Source organism: Amblyomma maculatum, chromosome 10 (genome assembly GCF_055883805.1).
Source record: "Amblyomma maculatum isolate TAMU_Amacu chromosome 10, ASM5588380v1, whole genome shotgun sequence".
Taxonomy (NCBI): Eukaryota; Metazoa; Arthropoda; class Arachnida; order Ixodida; family Ixodidae; genus Amblyomma; species Amblyomma maculatum.
This window is the reverse complement of record NC_139353.1, coordinates 16,982,664-17,008,434: the sequence shown is the minus strand read 5'-3', so window position 1 is coordinate 17,008,434 and position 25,771 is coordinate 16,982,664. Positions and strand designations below refer to the sequence as shown.

General features: G+C 42.6%; 2 protein-coding genes across 3 annotated transcripts; both read left to right on the top strand.

Annotated features, from left to right (window-relative positions):
- Nucleotides 1-1,498: 1,498 nt before the first annotated feature.
- On the top strand, nt 1,499-5,391 carry LOC146175678 (uncharacterized). The gene is made up of 3 exons (XM_084580841.1): nt 1,499-1,756; nt 2,229-2,454; nt 5,165-5,391. The coding sequence occupies exons 2-3, from the start codon at nt 2,250-2,252 to the stop codon at nt 5,275-5,277; spliced, it is 318 nt and encodes a 105-aa protein (XP_084436967.1). The 5' UTR covers nt 1,499-1,756; nt 2,229-2,249; the 3' UTR covers nt 5,278-5,391.
- Nucleotides 5,392-18,577: 13,186 nt separating this feature from the next.
- Nucleotides 18,578-25,516, top strand: LOC146175677 (sulfotransferase ssu-1-like). 2 transcript variants are annotated; one of them, XM_084582066.1, is made up of 3 exons: nt 18,578-18,774; nt 20,541-20,654; nt 24,338-25,516. In XM_084582066.1, the coding sequence occupies exon 3, from the start codon at nt 24,367-24,369 to the stop codon at nt 25,315-25,317; it is 951 nt and encodes a 316-aa protein (XP_084438192.1). In that variant the 5' UTR covers nt 18,578-18,774; nt 20,541-20,654; nt 24,338-24,366; the 3' UTR covers nt 25,318-25,516. The 2 variants fall into 2 exon arrangements, with proteins under 2 accessions (XP_084438192.1, XP_084438191.1); XM_084582065.1 differs by lacking the exon at nt 20,541-20,654 and having other exon boundaries at nt 18,579-18,774; nt 24,338-25,515.
- Nucleotides 25,517-25,771: the final 255 nt, after the last annotated feature.

Sequence of the window (25,771 nt, the reverse complement as noted above, 5' to 3'; positions counted from 1 at the left end):
AATAACATGAGGTATTCCAATTTATCCGATATTATAGTACGGCCGTACCAGTAAAAACCTACTTTTGCATCATTCCGAAGCCGTGTTTCATATTACTACCGTTAAATGAAAACGCCTGAAAGCAATAGCAACTGTGTCGTCAGTGCAGCTTTTTTAATGTCTTGTAGGTTCAAAAAATGGGCCGTCAAAAATAATTAAAATGTGTTGCAGATATAGAAATTGTTTTTCGAGCGCAGCTTTAGATCGGCGTTAAAGATATACGCAGTTTTCTTCTAAAATCAAGGTTCCGAATTCGAAGCAGTATTTTGAAGATGTATTGAAAACACGTTTGTTCCACTTTTTTGCGCCGAAGGCGCTACGATGGAAGGTAATTTGAAAAGCGCGATGCATTCAGCATTTTGCACTTATGCTGAATTTGAAATTCTTTCATTATGAACCCTGCCCTCTTCCATCTAAATATGTCTCATGAATGCAATTAATGCTCTTTCCTACGACGAAGCCCCTTCAGCCTTTCTTAGCAATCTCACCGCCTAATTTTATATAATGGATGGTGTTATGTCAATTTTCTTGCGAAATATACATTGCCATATCATCACATGAGGCTTGACACTATAATGAAATAGAAAATGCTACTCTGTATTGTCGTTATAAAACGAGAAAAGAGTTAATGTTGGCTACTTCCTTGAATTAGGCTAATCCTTTCAGCTGCTATAGAGCAGCTGAAAATTTTAAGTGCCTAACCACATATATTCGAAGGAAATATGAAATTGGAAATCACAAAAGAAGAATGTGTAATTGAATGTGTATTTAAACCGAAGAGAAAGCAGCAGAGTACGTCATTCACATCTTGTGCTACTGATGTCGTGGCCTTTATTAGGAGCTGTGAAGAATCTGCATTCAAGTTTGTAATTTAAGATATAAGGTTTAACATCCCCAAGCGACAAAGACTATAATAGATTTACAACAACAATGCAAACAATGCAAACCATGGATTTATACTCTTCGTAGCTTTATACATTTCAACGCGTTTTTAATTTTTTATAATTTCAACAAACTGCTCAATTACACATTCGAATTTTTTTTAACTAGTATATCAATCATTCACATTTTATTCAGAGCATTTTTACATCATGAACACCATTTTCCTTCTTCTTGGCACGTTTTTTTATTTCATTAAGTGATTAATTATCTATTAATTGAGCGGATTTTACTTCGTGTTCAATCACCAGTCACTATAAACACAAATAACCATGAAGCGATTTTTTATGCAGACGCCAATTATTTCCGAGTGGAGGGCCGCTAGTACTACCACTATTACGTCGACGCCTTTTCGATCGAACGAGCTGTACACAAGCTATCACTTAACAAACGGGGACAGGAAAGGGTCGCCTTGAGTCTGACGCTGCTGCTTTATTAAACGTAAACGTCATGGCGAAAGGGCACGTGTACGCATCTATTTTTCCATCAGTTATCTCGATGTACTAGAACGGGAAAGTAGAGGTACTACACATAAATTCAGCTGCTTCCGCTTCAACCGCTACCGCCTGGTTGCCATTTCAACTAAAACTTGCGGAATCGTTTTGTGGAAATTGAAAAGAAACTTTGCCATGCAATCCTCGGAAAGATGCCAAATTACAGAGGAAGCAAGGTAGTCGTACGCTTGGATCATTGCGACAGCACCAGCCCGTTCTAAAGCCGCTTAAAAGGGACCATTCAATCTGCCAAAGGAAGGCTGCACTGCTGCCTTGACTGAGAGGTGAGCTTTCTTTTCTGTGGTTGCCTAGCTTGAATATAATTGCGGCGATGTTATGACAGTTCGCTTATACCCCTGCCATTTTGTCAATTTTGAATTGCCTTGCGTTTGAGTAATGCATTGCTTCAATCTGTACTAGGTCTTGGCTTCAAAATTCCATTCATGCACGTCCTTTAGAATCCGAAAAAGCACCACGAAGTAGTATAAAATTGTTATTTATATCTACATGCTATACGTTCATGAATACGTTACTAGAATCTAGCTACGGTCCACTGGATTGCTGAGTAAATTTTCCTTCATTGATTGTCTACACGAAAACAAGCGAAATAGTGGTGCTGCATGTTATAAATTTAACTTCCATATATTGTTCTTTATTCTACCATCGCCGTGCTGTGACAATCATTACGATTATTATTTTTTTTTGCGCCTAATTTCGTTAATCGTGAAGACGAAATGTTTATTATACACAACCCAGGTCGATTTTCAGTAAACGACAATGATGACACTGTGGAATGTACCGGCTGTGACTATCGCTGCAGTGCTGCTCGTAGCACTCGTTGCAGACGTCACCTGCATCGTATGCGACGAGAACTACTGCCAAAAGGTGTCCTGTCAACCTGTCGATGAAGCAAACTGTGACGGCGTCGTCACACCAAGCGCTACCTTCTGTGGGTGTTGCTCTTTCTGCATCAAACAGCTGGGTGAGTGACGAATCACAGCTCATTTACTAATAGCTAGGGCGTAGATCTTCTTCATTATTAATATAAACAGCGCGAACACGAAGACAAAGGACAAGATAAAGAAACAGTAGAAGCGCTGACTCACAACTATGCCTAAGCCCTTTACTCCAAGGCCCAGAAAAAACAAACATGAAGAAAACGAAACAGTCACGTGAAACAACCCCTGGGTTCACCTACTGCCCAAAAAATCCCTTAAAAAAGACACCTTTTTGCTTGAAAGAGCAAGAGAAGTCTTGCTGACACACTTATTGTCCGTTGAAATAAAATATGATTCCACTATCTCTCTCTCGTTATCTCCTCTTTGTGGCGATACAAAATCCTAACCTTGTCAAATTTAGGAGTGCGCTACTTCTTCTCCTGCTTCATTACCTCACATGAATGGCAATGTGATACCAGAGCGCCCGTCTCTGCTGCGCGAGGTGGTTAGTTCTAAACCCACCGTCGGACACCCACCGGTAAAAATGGGTATACAAGCGTCCCACGGCCTGGCGCTCGGCTTTTCCAGGGGTGTGCGTTTGGGAGAAGCTCCGTAAACCCCGCTGCGCGCCCCTCCTCCGCAGTGGGCCCAAAACCCAGTTTCGAACCTCGCAGCCTGCAAAGGTGGTTCTGTTTGTCTTGCAAAGGTACTTCCTTTGACCCTCACCTGAAGTACTGTTCACAGCGTCCGAGCTTACATTCAGCCTATAGCAGCATACAAAAGATGATTCCTGCTAGTAATTTTCTCAACCGGATATTGTGAGGAACGTAGTGTGCGGCTATTCATGCCCTAGATAATAATAGGTAGACTTCCTGTCACATAGCGACACGTGAAGACAAAGGAAAAACTAAGTCGAAGGGTTAAAACAGCTACTGAACTTCAGAAATAATAAATTCGCTCTGTAGCAGGCCAAAAGATAGACTTAATACGCCCACACAAAGAAATATTAGATTGGCTCATTAGCAGCCCAATAGATAGACATAATACGCCCATACACGTTGCTCCCAGCATAGCTTACCAAGATACTTTGTTGGGCGAGTTCGTACACTTTCATCATTAATTTAAACAGTGCGAACAAGAAGACAAAGGAGAAAATAAAAGGAAGCCACAGTACAGTTTAAAGTAGCCCAGCATAGCGGCTGCTTTAAACCTTCTCACAGCTCGAACACTCTACGAAAGCATCTTCACCGCAGCACACAAACAGAAGCTGTATATGAAATCAGATAAGTAAATAATTATTTAACAAGCTTGACTTCATCTTCAGGGCCAAATTAGTTGTTTGTGGCCACTGAAATGCTGGTATATTGCTGGATGTGAATCTATACAGCTTGAAATAAACTTAAGACCTATAAGAAAAAATGCCCAACATTGGTGAATGTACCTAGTTATGTTCTTGTGGAGGCTTTTGAGTTATTCTGTTGCATTATTTTTACTGCATCTGAGGGAATCTAACTTATCCCAATCACACGGTAGTTTGCTAATGCACAGGGCGTGTATTTGTTCGAGCGCGAACAAGAACTTAGGTTGAAGCGAAACTTGCAGAAACATTCTCTTTTCTTTCCCGAGTGTTACATATATATTTTTTTTTATGCAGACAGGTACACATACGTGGCAGTGACGGCACGTGCTGCCTGGATGGCCGGAGTCTGAACATTTGCTTGGATACATGGCCTCGCAGTTGCAATGCATGCCCTGCGGAAGCACATTCCTTGTTTTGTTAAGGTCAATGTAATGGCACCCAGACATGCAATGTAAATGCTCATTACAGGACGCCAATTCTTTTAACATTTCGCTACGAAGCTGGCGTGATAGTGATTTTTATATTTGCTGCCTGTGGACATAGAAATTTAAGTCATTCTAATCTTCTTATTGCTATTCTAATACACTGAGCGATTGTGTCTGTTCTTTTTTTTTGTGCTTTCTATCGATGCGTGCGCAGTAAAAACATCATCGAGGCGGAGGAATAGAGGGCGTGTACTAATATAATCGCATTGTAAAATTGGTCTTTTCCTCATCTGTTTGTTTTATTTGGCCATGTTATCACTAAGATCTAATTTCGAGACATTTCCTGATGCATCGCCTATCTGCAAAGTATCATATTTAGCTCACTGTTGCGTCGGGCGTCACTGGATATAGGAGGCATACAGGCGGCTGAAGCGGAAACTGTCATGTTAACCCGCGACTGTATACTTGTATTAAAAGCAGTAGCTCGGAAAGGTTTGAAACGTATTCTTCATAACCCACGTGCAGCAAAAGATCTTTATTGACAAGTATTGAATTATATCGCATGGCGTAGGAAATTCATCGGCAGATATACCACCGGTGGCATGACGTTTTTTCTACTTTGTCATGAATTACCTCCATGATTGCATTATTATTTGTGGTGAGTAGTAAATTCTAATACCCTATGCTTTCACTTCTGTCAGTGGATGTCAGGGCCTTTGTATGTATTTTAATGTTTTTATAAGCCATTCACTCACATCTTAACCTGTATTTCTTTCCTACGATATATGCTCCTCTACCTCCTTAATTACCCCCATTCGCTTTCTTTGATCTACACCGCCAGTTGGTATGGGCAGGGTGTTACTGCGTTCTCATTCAGTCAATCTCGTGCAGCATGCTTTTACAGAGGAAGTTCAAATACGCGGTGTTTTGCCCATCATCTGGACACCTTGTGCCTTCTTTTGTTTTCAGGTGTAAACGAATCCTGCTTCCAAGAGCTTCTCATGGGAGTACCGTCGAAAGCCCGATGCGGAAGAGGCTTGAGGTGTGACTTCGAAACGGCGACTTGCGTCCCACGGGTCTAATGGCGATCATCTCGTGTTGACAAAGTTGCATAATGAAAGTAAAATGCCGAAGACAGATGAAAACATGGTCACTGGCTCGTTGTTTTCTTTTCATGTATTGCAGAATAAAGCGCGGCTTGGAAATCTCGAAATGGTGCTCTTACAAGGCGCTTTCAACCGACTGTGCGCATTTCTTTTGCCGTATAGTGCTAGAGAACTCTACTATGTAGCGGTATGAGGGGTTGCGGTTGTCCGCCCCGCTGCCACTCCACAGATGCAACGGCCTCGCTGGCAACCCGCGGAGGGAACAAAGGGACAAGGACAGGGACGACACAAAGTTAATACTCGAATGCTATTTATTGCACTTGCAAATAATACGGAGCACGCCTGCTAGCAATACATCAACAAGGTTTTCCTTGGAAGGGCAAGGCTACGTAAGAAGGACATCTGGCTCACCGGCTGTGGAGGGGGGGGGGAGCCACTTCGGCGGCGGACATTAGCACACGCGCCGTGAATATGACTGCCGGGATCTCCCGTATGCGCCGCATTCTTCGGACAAAGCCATACCACGGCGTTTGCCGTGGACGGCGGCGAGAGCGTGCGGTATTTACCGGTCATTTCGCCGCTGGGAACCAGAAGACGGGCGGTCGTGCACGACGGGTCCTCCCTTGTGCGCTGCGTACTCCGTGCCCGCTATCCCCCGGCATTTGCCGGGAGAAGAGGCGGCGGGAGGCGACCGCTCTCGTTGCCGGCTGGATCCAGAAACTCTCTGTCGTCTTCTCGCGGGAACCCGCGTAGGCGTCATGGTGCCGCACCCATCGCAGGGTCTCCTTCCCGCATGGGGAGGTATTTACCTCCTCTACCAGCTGGCGCTGCTGGTTTCGTCGCCAGATAGACAACCGCTCACGACGAAATTGAAGCGCAAGGTTGGCGACCATATTCATTTAAACGCCGTGTGCATTCTGAGTGCTTTTCGTGTTTCTGTAGATGATATCAGAGTTTAAAATTTTAAATGAGCTGCTTACTTTGTATCTAAGCAAATTTAAGATTTTTCATTTTTTCATCTTGGCTTTCTTTAGTTGGCATTCACTATACACAAACACGTTAAAGTTGCGAGACGTGCTTAGCTTGCTCAGCGTAAATGTTTTTAAAACGTTTTCATCGTCCTACTGAATAATACAAACCTCTTGAACAACATAATATGAATGCTTTCTCGATCATTAAATTACAACACTTCATTTCACACGCATTCGGATTGTCATTTGAATGGAGCGATAACTCGCACGAACACCCAGTTCAATGCATTAGCCTACATTTTTCTGAACAAGAGATATGCAAATGAACTGCTGACACTGTTTTTGTTTCATCTTGATTTAGAGGTGCGCTAACATAGGAATAAAAACCGGCAGCACAAGACACAAGCGCAAACTAGTAACTACACTTCATTTTCATCTTCGCCAACCTCAACTAGCCCAGTAACAAGGTTTGCTTGTGTTTTTATTTCGTGGATTTCTCCCGACATTGAATGTTACTCAACTGCCCTGAAGCGCGTCTCGACCCTTTTGTAGCATAAATGTGGCATACATTAACATATATTTTCGGTTCGATATTTTGAATGTCGATGCATATTGTAGGGTAATAAATATAGTATTATAGTAAGCAATAGTAAACTTGATTGTTTACTTTACCACACAGATTTATGCGCTCTTGTGTTGCTTCAATGAACAGACACTTTTCAATACCCTGATGGTTCAGTTCTCGTTGCACTGGTAAACGCAGTATTGGTAAAGATTCTGCGAAGTTTATACAGCAGCTACGCAGAATAATTCTCTGATATGCACCTGGTCTAGATCATCTGACGTCTTGGGCCGCGGTGTGTTTCCTCTTCAAACTCCATTTTATCAGGTAAACCATTGCCGTAATACTTTTCAAACCTTTCATAAAGCGAAAAACAATGAAACCAACCTGTCGAAACCATTTTACGCGTATTCTTTGACAGTGTGGCGCCCCTGATTTGAAACCATAAGCCAGAAGCCCAAGTCTGTTAGGAAACCCTGCCAGTATTTAACAAATGATGTATATCCAAAACTTTCAATGAAGTAAATAGCTTACGTTTTCAAACTAGATAGTCTGACATTGTCATTATGCAACGCAAGTTATGTTATATTTATTTCCCACACACCACAATGAAGAACGCAAAATATTTCTTAAGAATATATTTGCCAAGTTATGTTAATAATTCTTCCGCATACCTGGAAAATTTTTCCACACGACTGCGAACATAGGCAATGGCCGCTCACATTCGATAAATGAACCTTTCTTAGCGTGTCTGACCAAAAAGCGCCACACATTGAGAGATGCTGTAAAGGCGCGGTGCTCTAATGTACAAGATGCGAAATGTTCTACCTATATACACCGTTCTGTGGAAGCAGCAACTTGACAGGGCTAATATTGATGGTGCTTCAGCCCTGCTCTTATATCTCATTTTTGGTTGCCTGTTATGGTTTTCATCATTGAAATATAGTAGCCTTTTGGAGATAGCCAGCATTTATGTGAAAAAAAAAAAAAAACTCAGTCCAGGTGTATCTGAGCCGTAGCATGAATGCATACTTTCCAGCGCGACGCGAAAGCAAGTTACAATTTACCGCTGCTGGCAGGAGAATATCTCGGATCGCTGTGTTGCACACGGTCTCTGTGTCTGTGCTGCGAACCCATGCCACCAAAAAAAAAGAAAATGTTTCCGCGTTTGGGAGCCTCTCAGTCTCTACATCACGCTCTTTGCACAAGGGCACCTCGCTGGTAAAGCCACGTGTAGAAAACAAAAATTGTTTTTTTCTTTTATTGCTGGAAAGTGAGTGGCCGCAAATATAGTTACTGCCTTTCGCTTGCACACCAGCTACAACATCGCTTGGTGATTTATTTCTTTGTGCAGTTGCGTACTAAGGGCTTACTCATGACGCACTAACATGTACTGAGTTAAAGCGGTCCGCGAAAGTGACAGTAGGTAGCAAGCGTGGCTGCCATAGCCCCCATCCAGTAGACGTATAAAGCGGCCTCCAATCCATTCGCGGGAAGTATCGCTAACTTGTCAACAGGTGAGCATGCTTTGTTCACATGGTGCATAAGTTGTACTACGGATCATTTGTGATCACTATAGCATATATCGTGTGCTATTTAGTCATTTTCAGCATTTTAATGCCTGTCATATTTCTTATTTTAAGGCTTCGATTCATATTTTCATAACCCCCCCCCCCCCCCCCCCCCAACCCCCGTCCCATATTCTTCAAGCACAAATAAAACTTTAGCCCCGCCGGGGTGGTGCAGTGGTAAGACGCCCGACTACTGCGCCGGAGTACCCGGGTTAGAACCCGACCTCGGCTGCTGCGTTTCGATGGAGGCGAAACGAAGAGGCGTCCGTGTGCTGTGCGATGTCAGCGCACGTTAAAGATCCCCAGGTGGTCGAAATTACTCCGTAGCCCTCCACTACGGCTCCTCTTTTTCTCTTTCCACTTTCACTCCCACCTTCCTCCCTTCCCTAACGGCACGGTTGCGGTGTCCACAGAAAACAAGTGAGACAGTTACCGTGCCTTTCCCTTCCTATAAATAAATCAGATTAATAAAACTTTAGATAAACCTTGGTGTACGAGAGAATTCCAATTTTCAGGTCCTAGTTGATTATGTTATCAACCAAATGAGAGTGCTGAGTCTTTGGGTTTGGGAGCACATGCCTAACAAAGAAAGAAACATCTGTTTTACTCGTCTTTTCGTTCCTTTGAGCCCTTTCATAGTGTCGGCGTAAACAAATTTCTTCTTTCCTCCAGTGAATAGATAATTAGATCATAAGAATTAGTACTGTACGCACATGCGGACACATTCAAAACGCGACGGAAATATATTTACGAAGGCAAGAAATAGCAGGGAAATAAAAATTAAATCAATTGCGCGTTGAGGAGGGCAGCATTGAGAAGCATGGTCATGATCTGCTAAACAATTGTCCTTAACGTATATAGGTGTAAGATATACCATTTTTGTAGTCGCCAATAGGAGGCGCGGGACGTGGCATACCGCAAAAGGTTTTAACACGATGCCCCAATCCAATTTCCATGACGCCTGTTTAAATCTTCAATCTTTGTTTTTGTTTTTCGTTAGTAACTATAGAGGCTTTTTGATCCATCTTTTACAGAAAAACTTAAATCTGTATTTAGGTTTCTAAACATTCGCTACTTTGGACCCTAGAACGAGCGATGATGATATATATCGTAAGGATATGAAACGTTCTCTCGTGTAATTGGATAACTACTCGCATTCCTAGCATTCTTGTAGTATTGCTCTTCTGAAACACGTTTAGTGTCACAAGACGCTGATAAAATCTGGAGAAGATGAAGCGGACGCCTTGAACGAAAATGAAGAACGCTAACCATAGCGATCTCAAACGCTGAATTATCTACGGTCGGAATGGCGCATTCGGCAAACAAAAAAGCAGTTTTAAATTTCTTGCATAATTGCACGTTTCTTGATGTGTTTAGGCATCCCCGCTATTCGCTGAGAATGTAAGTGCTTCCAATGAGTATCAAAGCCTTACCCATTTCAATCCTTCAGGGAGCCGTGAACGTCGCGAGCTTGAGTGTTTATTACTTTCCTTCCACGTTTCCCAGTCCTGTACATTACAGAGTTAGGCATTCTTCCACTAGGTGTTTCAGACGAGTTATTCTAAACATATTTTCAAATCTTGGTATACCTGCTGCCTTGAATAAATAATATTTCAGAGGAACAATATCCTAGAAATTGCATTCGAAAGTTTCAGGCTTTGTCGAGTGTAGTTTTCTTTACAAATTACTGGAGTGAACAATTTTTTCGATAACGAACAGTTCAGCCTAAACTGCGTCCTCATGTGCCTGTCTTGAACTCAAGGTGACGTTTTACACTATCATTGTTATCGTTGTTTTCGAAGCTATTTTCGAAAATAGCAATCCATAAAAAAAAAAAGAAAAATAGTTACACACTATCAACACGATGCATGCAGTGGTGTATGCGGCAGCATTTCTGTTCACTTTGCGTTCGCGCCTCTTGGACACAACTTCAATGTATTGCAAGACCAGTTGGCGTGTTTCCTTTTAACAAGGGGGTAGTCTCGGTGGCTGAAGCTTTCTAGAGGTTATTTGGAAATAGGCGGAGAAATTCGAAGGGTGGACGTTGGCGTCTGGAGGTGCGTAGACGCCCGTTACATTAGTGAAGCGCCTTCAGTGCTTGGAGAGAATCTTGCATCATAAGCGATAGTGAACGTTCAATTGCGCAAGCAATAACGTTTTCATTTTTCCCCACCCTCCGTTTTGTCTGCGCGTATTTCATCCATTTCAGGTGAGACAGCAATGAAGATTACAGCAGCGGACCTTGTTGCTATATGCTGCGCTGCAGCGCTGCTCGCTATTCTCGTCTGTGACGTCGAATGCATTGTGTGTACTCCGGAGATTTGCGCCGGCCAACGATGCGACCAAATCAACGAGACAGACTGCGAAAACGGAGTCATAAAACCCAACGCCTCTTTTTGCGGTTGTTGTCCGGCTTGCATCGAACAGCTCGGTGAGCTACGACCCGCATCTCTCCAATAGCAATAGATGTACACATGCATCTGCGTAGAGCTACTTCGACGCAACCGTTCCCCTAATCTAATCCAACCTTACTTGCTCGTCATTACCTTCCCGGCTCCGTTTGCTTGTTTTCTTTGGGAGCACATGCCTAACAAAGAAAGAAAAATCTGTTTTACTCGTCTTTTCGTTCATTTGGGCCCTTTCATAGTGTCGGCGTAAACAAACAGTGTAAACAAACAAACAAACAAACAAACAAACAAACAAACAAACAGCCACTCTCTTTCATCTATTTTTATTTTCCTATTCACCACATGTCACTCATGCGCATCAGCCATGATAAGGTGGATTGTATTCCGCCAAACCACTAAACATTCTATGAACAGTAAACAAGGATAGCGCAAGGTTGCAAGGGTTGGGCTTCAGTTAGAACTTTGTTTAAAACTTACGAGTCAGGTTCGCTTGTACATTGCCACCTGGGGGCGATCCTTATACGCTTCCATGAAACACTGCACATATTTTTAGTGATTACAAATAATTTTTTGAGTTAGTCATGTACTGTCGAACATGTAAACGTAATCCACGAAAGAGAGGTAACAGACACCGACGAAGAAAAAAGCGTCTTTTATCGCTCCTTTATGTACGTTCCCGACCAGACGGCTTTCCGTTCAACTCTCGACTTCATAAAAGTAATTAACTTTAGGCATTCATTGAGCGCCGGAAGAAAAAGAATTCAACAGAAGAAGAAGACGCCATCAGAGGAAGCGGAAATCAGAAATGCATGCAGTTAGTAGCGATGCACCAAGCTACCCATTAGGTGTATTCTAAACTTACATGATATTCAAAAAAAAAAAAAAAAAAAAAGAAACGTTGATCAAAATCTACTATTGTCTTTACAAAAATTAAATTTACTTTACTTATGCGAGCTATACCTAAGTGTCATGTACAGTCGTGAGCAAAAGGGGTATACAGCACGAAACCCGTGGCGGAGCTCGGAAATACTGCATTTAAACGCCTCTAGCAACGTGTGCCTGAGATCTAGACAATTTTAGTCGTGCTGCATTTTACCGATGTGCATGTGTTGCGGTCGCTGTCCCTATCGCTGTCACTAGATCGCGTTTAGCCGTAGTTTTCAGAGCTCCGCCCCCGGCTGCCTATTGTGTAGGACTTTTGCTCACGACTGTACAATAGTATGCATAATAGTGATTCAATCATGCCTGCACTATTCAACAAGGAAAGCAAGTTATAAAAAGCATAATTCGTTCAAAGCAACTATTATGATCATCTCAAAAAACGGGTTGCATTCTTTGTTACTTTACTGTCTTTAATACAGGACACAAGTCAGGGGGCGCAACACAGCAAGAATATTCGAGTAGTTTTTGTCAAAGATTCGCAGTTTGGAAGTTCGCGTCGTTATCACACCCACTGCAGATTTCTCATCAGAAAACCGAAATTCCATTTGTATTTGTTTCAAACAAATATACATGTGTTTGCACTTTTAGGGCGCATGGAAATGTTACGGGGAAAAATATGAATTAAATTTTTTTCGTTAGCGTATAATTTATTAATTATAAATGTTGAGAAAATATTTGTGTAAAAGTTTCAAAACAACATTTCTTATTAAATTAATGAACATCTCTCATCTCCGTAGTAAAATAGAAAAACTCTTTAGTATACTTTTATTTGTCAAGAACGGAGTAAATGTAAGGCTATGGAAGCCAGCCATCGTCACATGTTTTTACCGCAAAGACACGGAAAGTTTAATCACACCATAAAATATAAGATCATTAAGTGTGGCCTCAAGTATCCATAAGCCTAACCAATCTATTATTACCTCGTTAAAGCCATCTAGTGGTCAACTCAAGTTTAATTAGCTATTTCGTCTGCTACCCGCGACCCATGATAAAAATCGTCACTCTTAATAAAAGCTCGTGTATCCCCTAAATTACAAAAAAAAAAAAAAAAACGTAATCGCATGAGTCATAAAACAAGTTCTTTGTGGTACCCTAAGGACAAGGAAAATACATTGCTTATATGATGAAAATAAAATTCATAATACACATATACGTTAAATGCAGTGCGGAAGCCACTGCCAGTACATGTTCCGCAGGTTGCTGCTGTGTTTATAGCACTGCGAATGTTTCACAGACAGGAACCAGCTGCCTGCCTGGTTTAGCCGCTGTTGCTAGGAGACAACAGTTCTTTTTTTGGCCGCAGTGACAACCAGCTAGATGCTCATGGCAGCGACTGCAAGAAATTCGAATGTTTATCGCTGTAGCCTTCGGTGCAACCTCTCTACCATTCACCCCCCCCCCCCCCCCCCCTCCTATGCCACTTTGCCCAGGATAAAATCTGTCGTTCTACGTCATGTACTGGCAAGTACATAAACGAAACGCGATGCTATATGGTAATATAGTTTTTTTAAGCGCTAAGCAACATATATTTGAAAGTAAATTTTCGGTGCGAAGATGTGCACTGGATAATAAGTTTGTAAAACTGTGGGCGTGAAAACAGACAGGAGACGGCCTAACAAAATTTCAATAGATTGCATGAATAGACTTAACGTGAGCCACTTAGTCTGCGGCTCATTTTTCGGTCGCATAACCAGGGTCCACAAAACGAGGCAAATGCAAGCAGACTATCGTTGCTTTGATAAAGTGCGTAAGGAAGGCTTGAGACGAGCTCAAGGAGTCACGAGATATTCTTAGAGTGAAATGACATTGCATGCACTGATAAATGGTGCATTGCATGGCATCTGTTAAGAAGAAAAAAGAACAACGCTAAAACAATGTGGAAACACACCTAATGCTGTCCTGACTGTGGGATCGTTTTCTGCTTTTGTTTCAGATTTCTAAATAATATTTTTTTGCTCCTTCGCTATTACTGCTGTCTACACGCGATAGAAATGCTTCGGGAACGTTAGGGCGAGGGAGCTCGAGAGATGGGACGCGGTAGCCCACATGAGTCGAAACATCGTACATTTCCCATCGTCCATTCTTGCTTTAAAGCAATCTCCCCAACTAGATCGGAAACAAGTAGAGTGGCTAAACGTGGGAATTTATGGCATAGAGAACGTATATTTCATTGAGACTAACTGAGACAAATTAAGCGGTCATAGTACAAAAATCGAATCACGTTTCCTTTACGAGCCCTCCTTACCCAAACATAAATGCTTTCTTATATTAGCTATGGGTAGGTAGCTGTGAAGTGTTTCGGTGCATTCTTATAGTAGGATCCTCACGCTCTTGAGCCGTAAGCCATTTCCTACAACAACTCACAATGCTGTGAAACGAAGATGTGGGCCACTAAATACTGCGTCGCATTTTCGCTGCGATCCTTTTACGGCACTTTGGAACCAGGAAGTCGTAATGAGGCAAAAAAAGTTAAATATTTTTCGTTCATGCATACAGATATGCTCTTGCAAGTCGTTCCCCATAAATTCGTCAGCGCCAGATGAAAATGGTTGGTCAGAGTGCTGATATTACTAGCCTATAACCGCACTTTTCTTTTGTCGTTAACGCTGGCGCATTCCCGACGTACATGATGCTACAATCCCAAGCACCCAGCAGCCTATGCTCATCAGCCAACAACTCCCAACACAAGATATTATTGCCATTATTTGAACAGAAAGAAGAGCGCTTAAACCTAACTGAAAAAAAAAGGGCATGGCACGCAGCTAAGATAAATATGCATATACTCAAGAATGCTATTGTTTTTAATTCTCTGTGTTGATTAGTATCAGTCTGCGCGGACTAGTACCTAGAGTTTGTTGATAAATTCATGAGGCGTAATTAGCGTCCCTACACATAAAGTGTTTCAGCAAAGATCATGAAGCTCTGTTCTTAATTGAATATAGTTCGCTTATAGCCTACATGTTGATTATCTACCCTTAAGTTCTAGGAAATGCATATCTCCTATTTCCAATCCATTATGGGCCAGCCGACGCTGTTTTTTTTTTCTTTTTGACTTTTTGCAAATAAGAAGACACTAGCAAGTAGTAAAGTCTAAAACGGTAAAGGTATAATTTATCATTTTTCTCAATTACTTCTTTCTTCTATTTCGGCCAGGGAAAGGCGAGTCCTGCTACCAGCAACTTCTCCGAGGAAGGCCACCGACCGCGGAATGTGGTGAAGGCTTAACGTGCGACATAAAGACCAAAACCTGCAAGAAAGCCCACTGATTGGGAATATCTCGTGCTGTGTCATCTGTCTGAAGGGAGCAAGAGGTCAGATGAAAGGCACTCACTTCTGAGAAAGGATGCACAGATCATTTGCTTAAATGACGAATAAAAAGGAGACAAAAGCATCAACACAGATGTCAAGAATTTAGCTCTTGCAATTTTCAAGAAGAATTGTGTGGTTTATGTTTTATTACAATTGAGCTTACAAGACCTTGCAGACACCATCGGCGTAGCATGTAGAAGTAGGTCTACAAAAAAGGTGTTTGCCTCTCAAAACTGATAAGGACCCACACAGGGTTTTCTATTGCATCACCCTTAAAAGATAAATTGTATACTGGATTATCGCAACACGACAAAGTGGCTCACCGTTAGGCGCACCACATAGACTATTCTCTTCGTCACATTTTGTTCTTTTCTTTGATATACTCGGCTCGGGCAGTTTTCGTTCGTTCAAGAAAGTCTGCCTTTACCACAAAAAAACTTTGCCCTTTTCATAGGCGGCGACCTATGCGGGCATTATAAGAGTTCTGTCACGCTTTGGAGAAAAAAAAAAAAGATAAGCGTACCGGAAACCATGGGCTGTGAAATACCGCATTCCGCGCCTTTGTTAAGGGTTAGCACAAGTCGAAGATCGTAGTTCCCTCAGTGCGATAAAATGCGATTAGACGAGAAGTGCTTTTCTCTCTCGCGTTTATTCTCGGTTTGTACCCCACCATATTGCAAGCAGAACCACAAGCGAGATTGAAGCGCTGCCATATATTCATTGAAGCATTATTACAAAATGGAGCTCTCATCAGGGTGGATAATGAAATTCTCTCTTTAATCGAGTAGAATAGCATCGTTTTTAAAAGGGAACATTAGCCGTAACGAGATCTTAGTTTGCACTTAACAGTATTCTTTGTTCTCATGTTTGTATGCTTCGGCGTAACGTCCACCTTCCTTATATTTTTATGACACCCCTGACCTGGAGAATATTTCTATAAATCGCGACTTCGTGAGGGTTTATTCTTTTATGCAACCAATGCAATAATGGCCAAGAAGCTGTGCGAAGAAAATGGAGAGCAGAGTGGGGATATATTCACTCTCTAAGTGCAAAAGGTTTTTTTCTCTTGCGCTTCCGGTTATGGTGGTCCGTAAAATGTATCGAAATGCTTGCATCGTAATTGCCGAAGGAGCTTACGCGGCGTGCTCACGCTCACGCAACAAAGACGTTCAGCACTTTTATTGTGTATGTGAAAGAATCAAAGGATTATTTTTTTAGCGGAACGCGGCGGACTGCGCTTCGCTAAGAATTTCGGTCGACACTTAAGCTGCGTCTTTAACGGTGCGGCGAGACAGCGTTATTGGATACCGTTTGCCGGATTCCATTGCGCATCTCCTCTAGCATCCATCCAGTTTTAGACTCACTTATTCAGTTACATTTTATTTCTGTCCCTATTGCCCCCAAAATACTCTTAAGGATAGAGTCGTAACCTGCCACTTGATATGAAAGGTCATGCACCCCACATAAATATGCATTCCCGCTTTAACCAAGGTGCTTAAACGTCCTTGCGTGGACACGGGCCGGCTTGTCTAATTCAGTATCAATGGACCCGGAAAGGCTAGACTCCGATGCCATCTTCTCATCTCAAAGGTGAAGTCACAGTGTGCAGCACTTGCCAAGTCAACCATGTTGACGAACGTGCGGATAACAGCAAATTATTTTCGGCAAGCCTTGATAGCCCGAAATCTAATTACACAATATTTACGCTGCAAATGTTTCACTGGGCCGCACGAAGCAGCATAAGGTCTTCCCGCCAAGGAAACGACGCGTCGACGTACGATTTTGTGGAGTCAGTATATTATTTCCCCGTCTTGCTTTGAGTGTTTTAAAATTTAGGGCATTATTTGCAGAAGGAGGGCCCGACTACCTTCAGGCATATTAGAACATAGTTCATACGTTAATTGTGATAACGACGTCTTTTGCTTTACTTGGGGCTCACCTAAAATTCCGTAAACTTGAGTTACAATTTCGGCATGATTACGTTGATGTAAACATGCTTGCTCCGCGACAGTTTAGCTGTAAAGACTACCACAAGACGACTGGTTGCGCAGACAGAATACGCTTGACATTTAGAAACTAATTTAATCTCAATTGCAACTGATAGTTTTTGGCACAATTTAAAATTTTCCCGATCTACCAAAGAAACAATTCGTCACGACGTATCATGTAATTTGAAAGCGCGTCTCTCTTTGAGGCTTCCTGTCGAATAATTTACTACATGAAGAGGGGATTATTAGCTTCTGCGGTGGACTGGAGACGGTGACGGGTGACACAAAGCGACCGTGTTGCGAAGCAAATTTTGTGTCCGACAAAGGCAGCTCGAGCTTCTTCAAGTGCGCGCGACAACTGATCCCCGAGATCCCAGAAGACTTGATCGTGGTTCGTGTCAGCGAAAATTTATCTTCTACTTTACATACGTCATAAGAAGACCCGGCCATACATCACTGATATGTAGGTGCAAAGAACAATACGAGACATATCGGGTATTGCAAATAGGTTCTGGAAAGAGGATAGAAGTAAAAATGAAGAGTGCAAGACGAGGAAGGTATAGGATACTGAGCACGAAGGAGAAGGATAGGTGGGTTAAGCTTATTTTTAAATATTGCCACGTGACACGAACGTGTACACCTTTCTGGTAAGAACATTTTCAATTCGAGAGTTACAGATATGAAGCTCTTCCGCCGCTGAAAGAAAGAGTGGCGCTTTCTTAATGTCCATATGCTGAACCAGCTAAGAGGCTCATGAAAACATTGTCTCAGGGATGAGTTCTATTCGTATGGGCGGAGTTGTTATATATATATAAAAATGCAGATTGATGAATAATTTCTTATGAAGGACTATAAGGAATTTTCTTGAGTCACGTTGCTTACGTCTGTAATAAAAACCTGAAACAATTGCGGGCGCCTAAAAACGCTCAACTGACGTAATAGACCAAGCAGTGGATTATGAAACCATGAGGGATTTTCGGTGCGTTCAAAGGAAGAAAATCTAATTATGTCACCCCCTTGTCACTGCTGTAGCCAGCCATCGATTTGTCGCACTGCTAGGCATAAGCGGCTGTATAGATATTGAATACATTCTCTTCCAATCCATCGACTGGCACATATAACCATGTATTTGATAGCCTTCCAGCAAAATACGAGAACTGTTGTTACCCTCAAGGCGGTTATGTATGTGCACTCTACCGCAGACAATATAAGTAATTGTCCAAGAAGATGCCCGGCCGCATTCCACCGTAGCTACCCGAGTCTTAATGTATAATGCAAGGAAAAAACAACGTGCAGAGACATTTCATCGCTGGCATAAATTAGGCATGAATAAAGAGCGATCTCTTTTGTCCGTTATCCTGCCTAGATAACATCCCTCTTGATGACTCTAGAACTAAAACGAACATACAACGTAAGCGCTCTGCCTTGACAAATTATCTTCGCTTTCGAAACGGCAGTGCTGTTCGTTTCGTCACGGAGGAGGGTGACATCAACCGTTCATTTATGTGTGGCGGAGCGTTCGCCGCAACTAAGCAACGCTAGGCTCGCCTTCAAGGCCGACCGACGGCGGCTTCCTCTCGCTCCTGCAACGCCAGAGTGAACGCGACCTTGGCACAGGCGTCCACATCGGCGCTTGACACGCGTACCGAGCTGGAGAAGAAATAAGCGCTTCTCTTCGCTTCGTCGGCTTTTTCCGACTCAAGCCTCGCCCCAGTCGTGCAAGTAAGTGCAAGTTTTCATGAGTTGCTTATTGATTACTCCACTCGCTATGTCAACGCAATTCTCTGTCGCTGTCAGAGAGACCCAGGTTTTCGGCCGGTTTGACGAACGAGGCTGTATCGCCTGTGTACGTGCGGTCAAAACCAAGCGCCCTTGAAAAGGGGCGTGTCTTGACATAACTCTTTCAGCTTACAGGCTTCCGCAGCGGTGTGTGTGTGTGTGTTCAATATGGTAAGATTGAACATTGTACAGGGACAAAGCTTTGGGAGAGAGATGTTTATCATCCCCTCAATGCATAAAGAGTAATTATGCAAACAATACTAGCTTGTGCTTATATTCCGTCTTCCTACAATTGTGCTGAGCACAATTTTCTCACGACATAACTTTTTACTGCCGAAAGAGTGAAGAGCAAGCTGTCAGTGCATACACACATAGATTCTTACTGAGCGGGAGAGGTTTACAGAAGACTGAGTAAAAGAAACTAGAAATGCTGGGTATGGTTAAGCAATTTCTCAACATATAATGGTGGATGCGACAGGTTGCTGATAGTGGCACGCCGCGTGACTCAGTGCTTAGTGTTCTCTACCGCTTAATCCAAGGACACGGAATCAAATACCGACCGCGTCAGTTGCTTTGCAATTGTAGCGAACTGCAAAGAGCCGTTGGACTCTCGGATATCAGTGCGCGTTAAAGAACCCAAGGTATTCGAACTTTCCGCAACCCTCCTGCACGGCGTCCTGGCATGAGTTGCTTTGAGATGCCAAAATCCTATAATCACTCAAAATGAACGTATGCCAATATAAGTGGCATTTACGATGATATGGCTGCATGAAATAATGAAGATTTTCTTCACCCTAAAGTGCAACACTCTTGAACCTAATAGTGGTACAGTGAGATACGATATATATTATAGATGTACATGCTGTAGGGTATTTGGTTCCTGCTATGTATTGGCACGCCACAAAGGTCGCGGACACGGGGAAGAAAAGGAAGACAAACTGTGCCTTATTGCATTTAAGCTCTGCCAAGAGCTCCCCTTCATAATACGTCAAGTTGGCTTTCTCACATTGCCTGTTGCCCCAAACATAATATCACGGGCCACCAAAAAACCAACGATCAAGAGCTAATATGGCACGTTACTGCTCCACAGATGCATGCAGTGCTGCTAAAGCGAATATGTGAACATATTCTATTGCATAAATCAAATGGATTATGGATGTAACATAAAGTACTAAACAATTGCTAATTGGCCGTTAGTGGGGGCATCAAGCATTGAGGTGAACGACTTAATATTGATTAAAGAAGCCTCTTCACAGAGCAGGCATTATTAAGTGTCGCCTATGTAAATACATCTAACAGAGAACTTTCAGAATTCGTTCAAAGGCTCGCGGTTCAAACAACAAAGGTCAAGCATTGTACGGAAATATGAGGGCATGATTGTATAAAATGCAGCTGTATAATTTGCTCCATTATGACACCTTAAACATACCCTTGAAAACGAATGTTTGATGTTATGATGCCAGGAAAGAGAAGTAAATGTTTTAAAAATATAGTGAGGCTAACCCGTGTCAGAAAAAGTAAAATGATAGAGAAATAAGTGACCCGAAATCAGCTAACTTGGACCTGTTATGCCAGACCTGAGCAGTTTGTTAATGAACCTATATATTTGCCAATCTCTCTTTGTTCTCCCTATGGACTCCACTATGGTGTTGCTCTGTCGATAACACCTTATCTGTGTCTAAGAATGTAATCTTTTTTTGTCGCAACAGAAGGTGACTGCGTCGTGACTCGTTCGCATTTAGCGTTCGACGATTCAATATCAAGAGATCCTCAGTGGCGGCAGTCGAGGAGCAACGCGGGAAAGAGCTCACTTTTATTTTCAGGTAAACCGACTTTCGTAAGCAAGGAAGTCCATGAGTGCGTAGATTACAGTTCTTAGAACAAAAAAACAAAATCAAATTTTGCTGCAAAATATAGCAATAATAGGCTAGCACCATGGTGAGGATGGCATTGGATGGGGCGTAAGTTATGTGAAGCACGGCTATCCTGGGTAATCGGAAACCAGCGTGCGAGGTCTTATACATTTGTCGATGTAGGTGGACAGAGAGAGGGGGATTACAGAGAGATCAATGTGAAATTGAGATCTACTCTGGCCCGGCACCGAGTAGACCTTGTCAATAGAGTATGTTCGCAGTCTTCTGGTCACGAAGGCTTGGTTTTGACACATCGGAGAGGTATTTGAACAACTTAAATAACAATCTTCATTAAGCGGGAGATATTTCGTAGTAGTAAACTGTGCGTGCTAATATAATGGTTTGTGTGTGTGCGTGTGTGTGTGTGCGTGTGTGTGTGATTTAACTGAAACGTGAATTGAATTGCCACCGGATAGATATGTGAGTCCGGCCATGCGAGAACTGATTACACTAAAATTTCGGATACCGAAGCAAACGAATTTGCGCGTAATGCCACCAAGACATTATAGTTCAATGAAGAGTTTGTGTGATCGGCTAATTGTTACTTACTTGAAATATGCCTGCTTGTAAAAGAATATTGAATACGAAATTGCTACTTCCCGGGATAAATCAGAAATGCAGGAGTTACGTCAGAAGCCTCCACTGGCAGGCAACTGTCAACTCGGGCTTACCAATTAAGATGGAAAAGTTAGATCAGAACTTAGCCTCTCAGGACCAGTAGATTCTGATTTAGACAAGCTGCACCTAGGCCATGCAGAGATGTACTTATGGGGTTGTTAATTTGTGGTATTATGCCACTTGTGGCAACATAGGCAGCATACATCATGGTCTTCGTCACAAGCGTGCCTCTGGCGGGTGGTACAGTTGGCAGGTGATATAAGTAGGCACTAATACGCCGTCAGTTTCTTCGACATTGCCTGCATTAAAGTTACTTGTGTTTGCGTTTGCATACGTTCAACTTTTTATTGCGAAAGCAATACTACTCGCACTTTCAAGCCTTCAGCTTAGCGAGGCGGTGCATACTATTGACCTTTGTCTTCACCCATGGTGTGACGTCATGCCATCAGCCGCAAAAACCGGGGGCCCAACGCGTGCCGTCAGCCATGCGAGGCGGTGCACACCAACGTGGCCTAACTCCCGCTCCTTCCGCGAGGAGCGCTACAGACGGACTGACATCATATAGCTGGATAAATCGGGCCCTGGCTCACGCCGTCAGCCATACGAGTCAGAATCGGCCTGCTAGGACCCTGGCATTCACGTTACCCCTATAGGCCACTAAGGTGCGTTCATACGGCTCGGTTAAAACGGGGCTTTATATGTGGGCTGCGGAAGAAGAAAAAGAAAAAAAAAGAGAAGAAGAACGTTCGGTTCCACGCAGCTGATGCTTTCGCTCAATATTTGGTTCAGCAGCTTTGAAGTCTTGTAATTTTTTTGTGATGTCAGCAATAAGGTGTGCGTCACGTGGTTTAACCGTATAAACTCTATCTGCCAGGTGCATTCAGTCTTGCTTGAAAATAACGCAAAGCCTGGTCCTTCGTGGAATTTACCCCACGCGATGTGGCCACCAAACGGCTGGAGTACAGAGCCAACGTAATTTACATATTGTATGTGCAAAGATCCGCTACGCCGGACAAGTGATTTCGTATGTTTTAATAAGTGTAGCAACTCTAAACATCAGCAATTTTCTGCACAACTGTTTAAAATGCCCGAAAACGGCAGTAAATCATATGACGCTTTCAAACATGAAAGCCGGTCTTACCGTTTCACAATATATCTTTGCGTATTTGGCCTTTCAAAATTCCGAAACTTTTAAAAGCGCACTCGTGTTAGTGAATAGCAGCCATCATACGAGCCGGTATATTTCAACCCTTTAAACCAAGAATTCTTTATTCTCTTCAGATTTCTACAGGTGCTTATGGGACTTCGGTCCGATTTCTAAAAGCATTACAGCACTGCTCATCTGCTGACTTCAATACGTATGATATTTTAAAGTTGAAACAGTCATGAACTTCTAGTTCTCCAGCGCATTGTACCAGCGCTACAGGCTACGATTTCGCCGCATGTAAGGTTGTTTAGCTCCCTTTCACATGCTGCATGAATTTCCCCAAATCCACCGTTACAAAACGGAACCTCATCCTGGCTTACATCTCATTTCATTCTCCTTGTTTCTTTATTTTGGCAGCACTTGTTTTAGGAGAGCGCGCTATCTTGTACCCTGCCATTTGCCGTCTAGCAAATTGAGCATATTCCGTGACTTTACCAAAGAAGCTGTGATACAACCTTTTTGTGACTTGCTTGCGGTGCAATACAATGACGATAGGCTAGACAAAAAGGGCACATTTGAAAAGTAAAGGCAATGTTTCTTTGCTAGTGTTTTTATTCGTTGCAAAACGTTTGGCTCACCAACCTAACCTTGCATCGCAACTCGTACATCACATCGATTTCCACCATAGTCGTTGCTCGGTTGCTCATATCGCTGATGCGGAAGAACCCGCCGATAGGCGAGCCTGTAGAGAAGAATGTAAAAGCGTGCTAGGTATATAATATTAGGCTTTAGCAGTGTATAACACTGGCTGTTGCACATGAACAGCAGTGTACGCTACTTCTAGGAAAGCAGGAGAACGTGTGCGGTATCGTTTTGAAGGTTATAAACTATAAAAAAAGATACCATACATGGGACAAGAGATTTCGGAGGCACCTCGACGATGTTGTCTTTGCAGGCTTTTATAGGCCAGCATAGTTGGCTTTAGGAAATGCACATTTGCATAGTGGTGTCATTTGAGGTGGCATCGTCATAATATCTTGCCTTTTTTTGCTGCATAATAAAATCGCAAACCACGTGGGCATTCACTCCATTGAAAACGTGAGCTGCGCAATTTTATGTATGCTCCAAGTGAAAAAGATAATTCAGTAGGCTTAGTGAAGCGCACCTTGTTTTCTTGGAACACGGAACATAAAGCGGATCCCGAAAATTAAAAAAACAAAATTGACTTCCTCGTTGACGTTGACGGCGTTCTATTTCTCACAATTATCTTCAGGTCTGAAGTAAAAAGAATATGTCGAACAAGTAAATTTCGATATTCTTCTGGTTTTATATAACATGTATTACGTATTTTCCGCAGCAAAAGTTAGTTTAGTGCACCGTTCAGAAAAACAGCGCTGTGTACTGTTTTCTTTTGCAGATGGAACACATTGTTTGCATTACAATGCAATAAATCTGGCCGGAATTTAAAGATTTCTTTGTGTCTGCTTTGAAAATAGAATTCTGCAAACAATTTAAAACATTACTGGGTATACGCATGTGTGTTCTGACGACCATACATGCATTGCGGACAATTAGCATTTCACTGGAATTGATGAAGAGCTAAAAGGTGACGCCCACTGAAAATGTCTACTGTGACCAAATATATTTACAGACATAGTAGCTGGACACTAAAGCGTTATTTAAAAACCTTTGCACATCTCTCTATCTATGTATCGACTTATATTTGTTAAACGTGTCCTCCTTCGGTTGGTGTGTTGATCCTTAGCACTTTTTTACAAGATACAAGACTTGGTACTAATAACAAATTTTTATTCCTTGTTCTACGCAGGTCAAGATTCTACATTTTTGAAAAAGAGGATGGCAGATTCTCAGTATCACGAAGTTGATGGCTTCTACATTAGCAAGAGCTTTCCTGTCGAGTGCGTCCGCTCAGCTCTTCGCTACAGAGCTCGACCAGGAGACCTTTTTATCGTCAGCTACCCCAAGTGCGGCACTACGTGGATGCAGCATATAGTGTACAACATCATCAACAATCGACCTCCTCCTCGAAACCAGCTAGCGTCCTGGATTGAGATGCCTTTTCTAGAAGCGCAGGGAGCCGACGCAGTTGATGACATGAGACGTCCAGGACCCATCAAAACACACATGGCGTTCCGTTTTCAGCCATACTCCAGTGAAGCCAAGTATATCTACGTGGCGAGGAACCCTTACGACTGCTGTGTATCGTACTTCTACCACACAAGGGACATGCCAGAGTACCACTTTCAAGATGGTACATTCGATCAGTTCTTTGAGATGTTTGTGGAAGGCAAAGTGGACTTTGGCGACTACTTTGACCACTTGCTTTCGTGGTACGAACATCGAAATGATCCGAACGTCCTCTTCGTGACGTACGAAGAGCTTAAAAAGGACATCAGAAGCTGGGTGCTCAAAATTGCAGACTTCATTGGTGATGAGTTCGGCCAGAAACTGCGGAATGATGAGTCTCGTTTAGAGAACGTGCTGAAGAATATCAGCGTGAAAAGCATGAAAGAATGCGTCAACGATAGCATGAAAAGCATGTTTGATGAAATTCAATCTCTGCCTGAGAAGAAAATGCCCAAGTGGGTAGAGCTAATAAAGGAGTCCATAGGTCAGGAAGCTTTCGAGAAGCCGATGACGGGTGACTTCGTCCGCAAAGGCATCGTCGGTGACTGGCGCAACCATTTTTCAGACGACCAGGTGAAACGTCTGAAGAGTAGAATTGAAGAGAAGAGCAGCGGGAGTGATGTGATGAGCCTATGGAAAGACATAGACATACCAAAGTAAAAAAAAAAAATCTTTGCAGGGTATCTGCGATCTTTCTCGAGCTCTGCTTAGGTGATGAGGTCTGAGGGAAGAACTGATAATCGGAGTGGTATGTATATTGCAGATCCGCTTTTGCAGATCCGCTATTTCCAGCGATAAATAAAGAAGGCGTCCGGCAGTGCACAGCACGGATTTCATCGCCGTTTTGTTTTGTTTTTTTATTCAAAAGCGCAATGATTTTTGTGAAACAGTTTACATTTCATTTTCAAAGTTTGCATCTTCTGCTTATATGCGGGCTTCGAGATGCTTTCGAAAGCTGAAAAATGCCGCGCGTTTGCTTTAGGAGTTATTTCGTTACAAGCCTTTTCCAGAGCCCATTTCAACAATTTGATAGGTTTTTGGTTTGGAGATACCAAGTTTTGCACCATAATTACTCAAACAGCAAAGTTCGTCGAATTGAAATCGGGGACAGTCG

Bases quoted from the DNA above. Each gene is read 5' to 3' on its own strand.
- LOC146175677 (XM_084582066.1), top strand. From the start codon at position 24,367: ATGGCAGATTCTCAGTATCACGAAGTTGATGGCTTCTACATTAGCAAG.
- LOC146175678 (XM_084580841.1), top strand. From the start codon at position 2,250: ATGATGACACTGTGGAATGTACCGGCTGTGACTATCGCTGCAGTGCTG. The intron at 2,455-5,164 runs GTGAGTGACGAA...TTTTGTTTTCAG, and splicing joins TTTCTGCATCAAACAGCTGG to GTGTAAACGAATCCTGCTTC.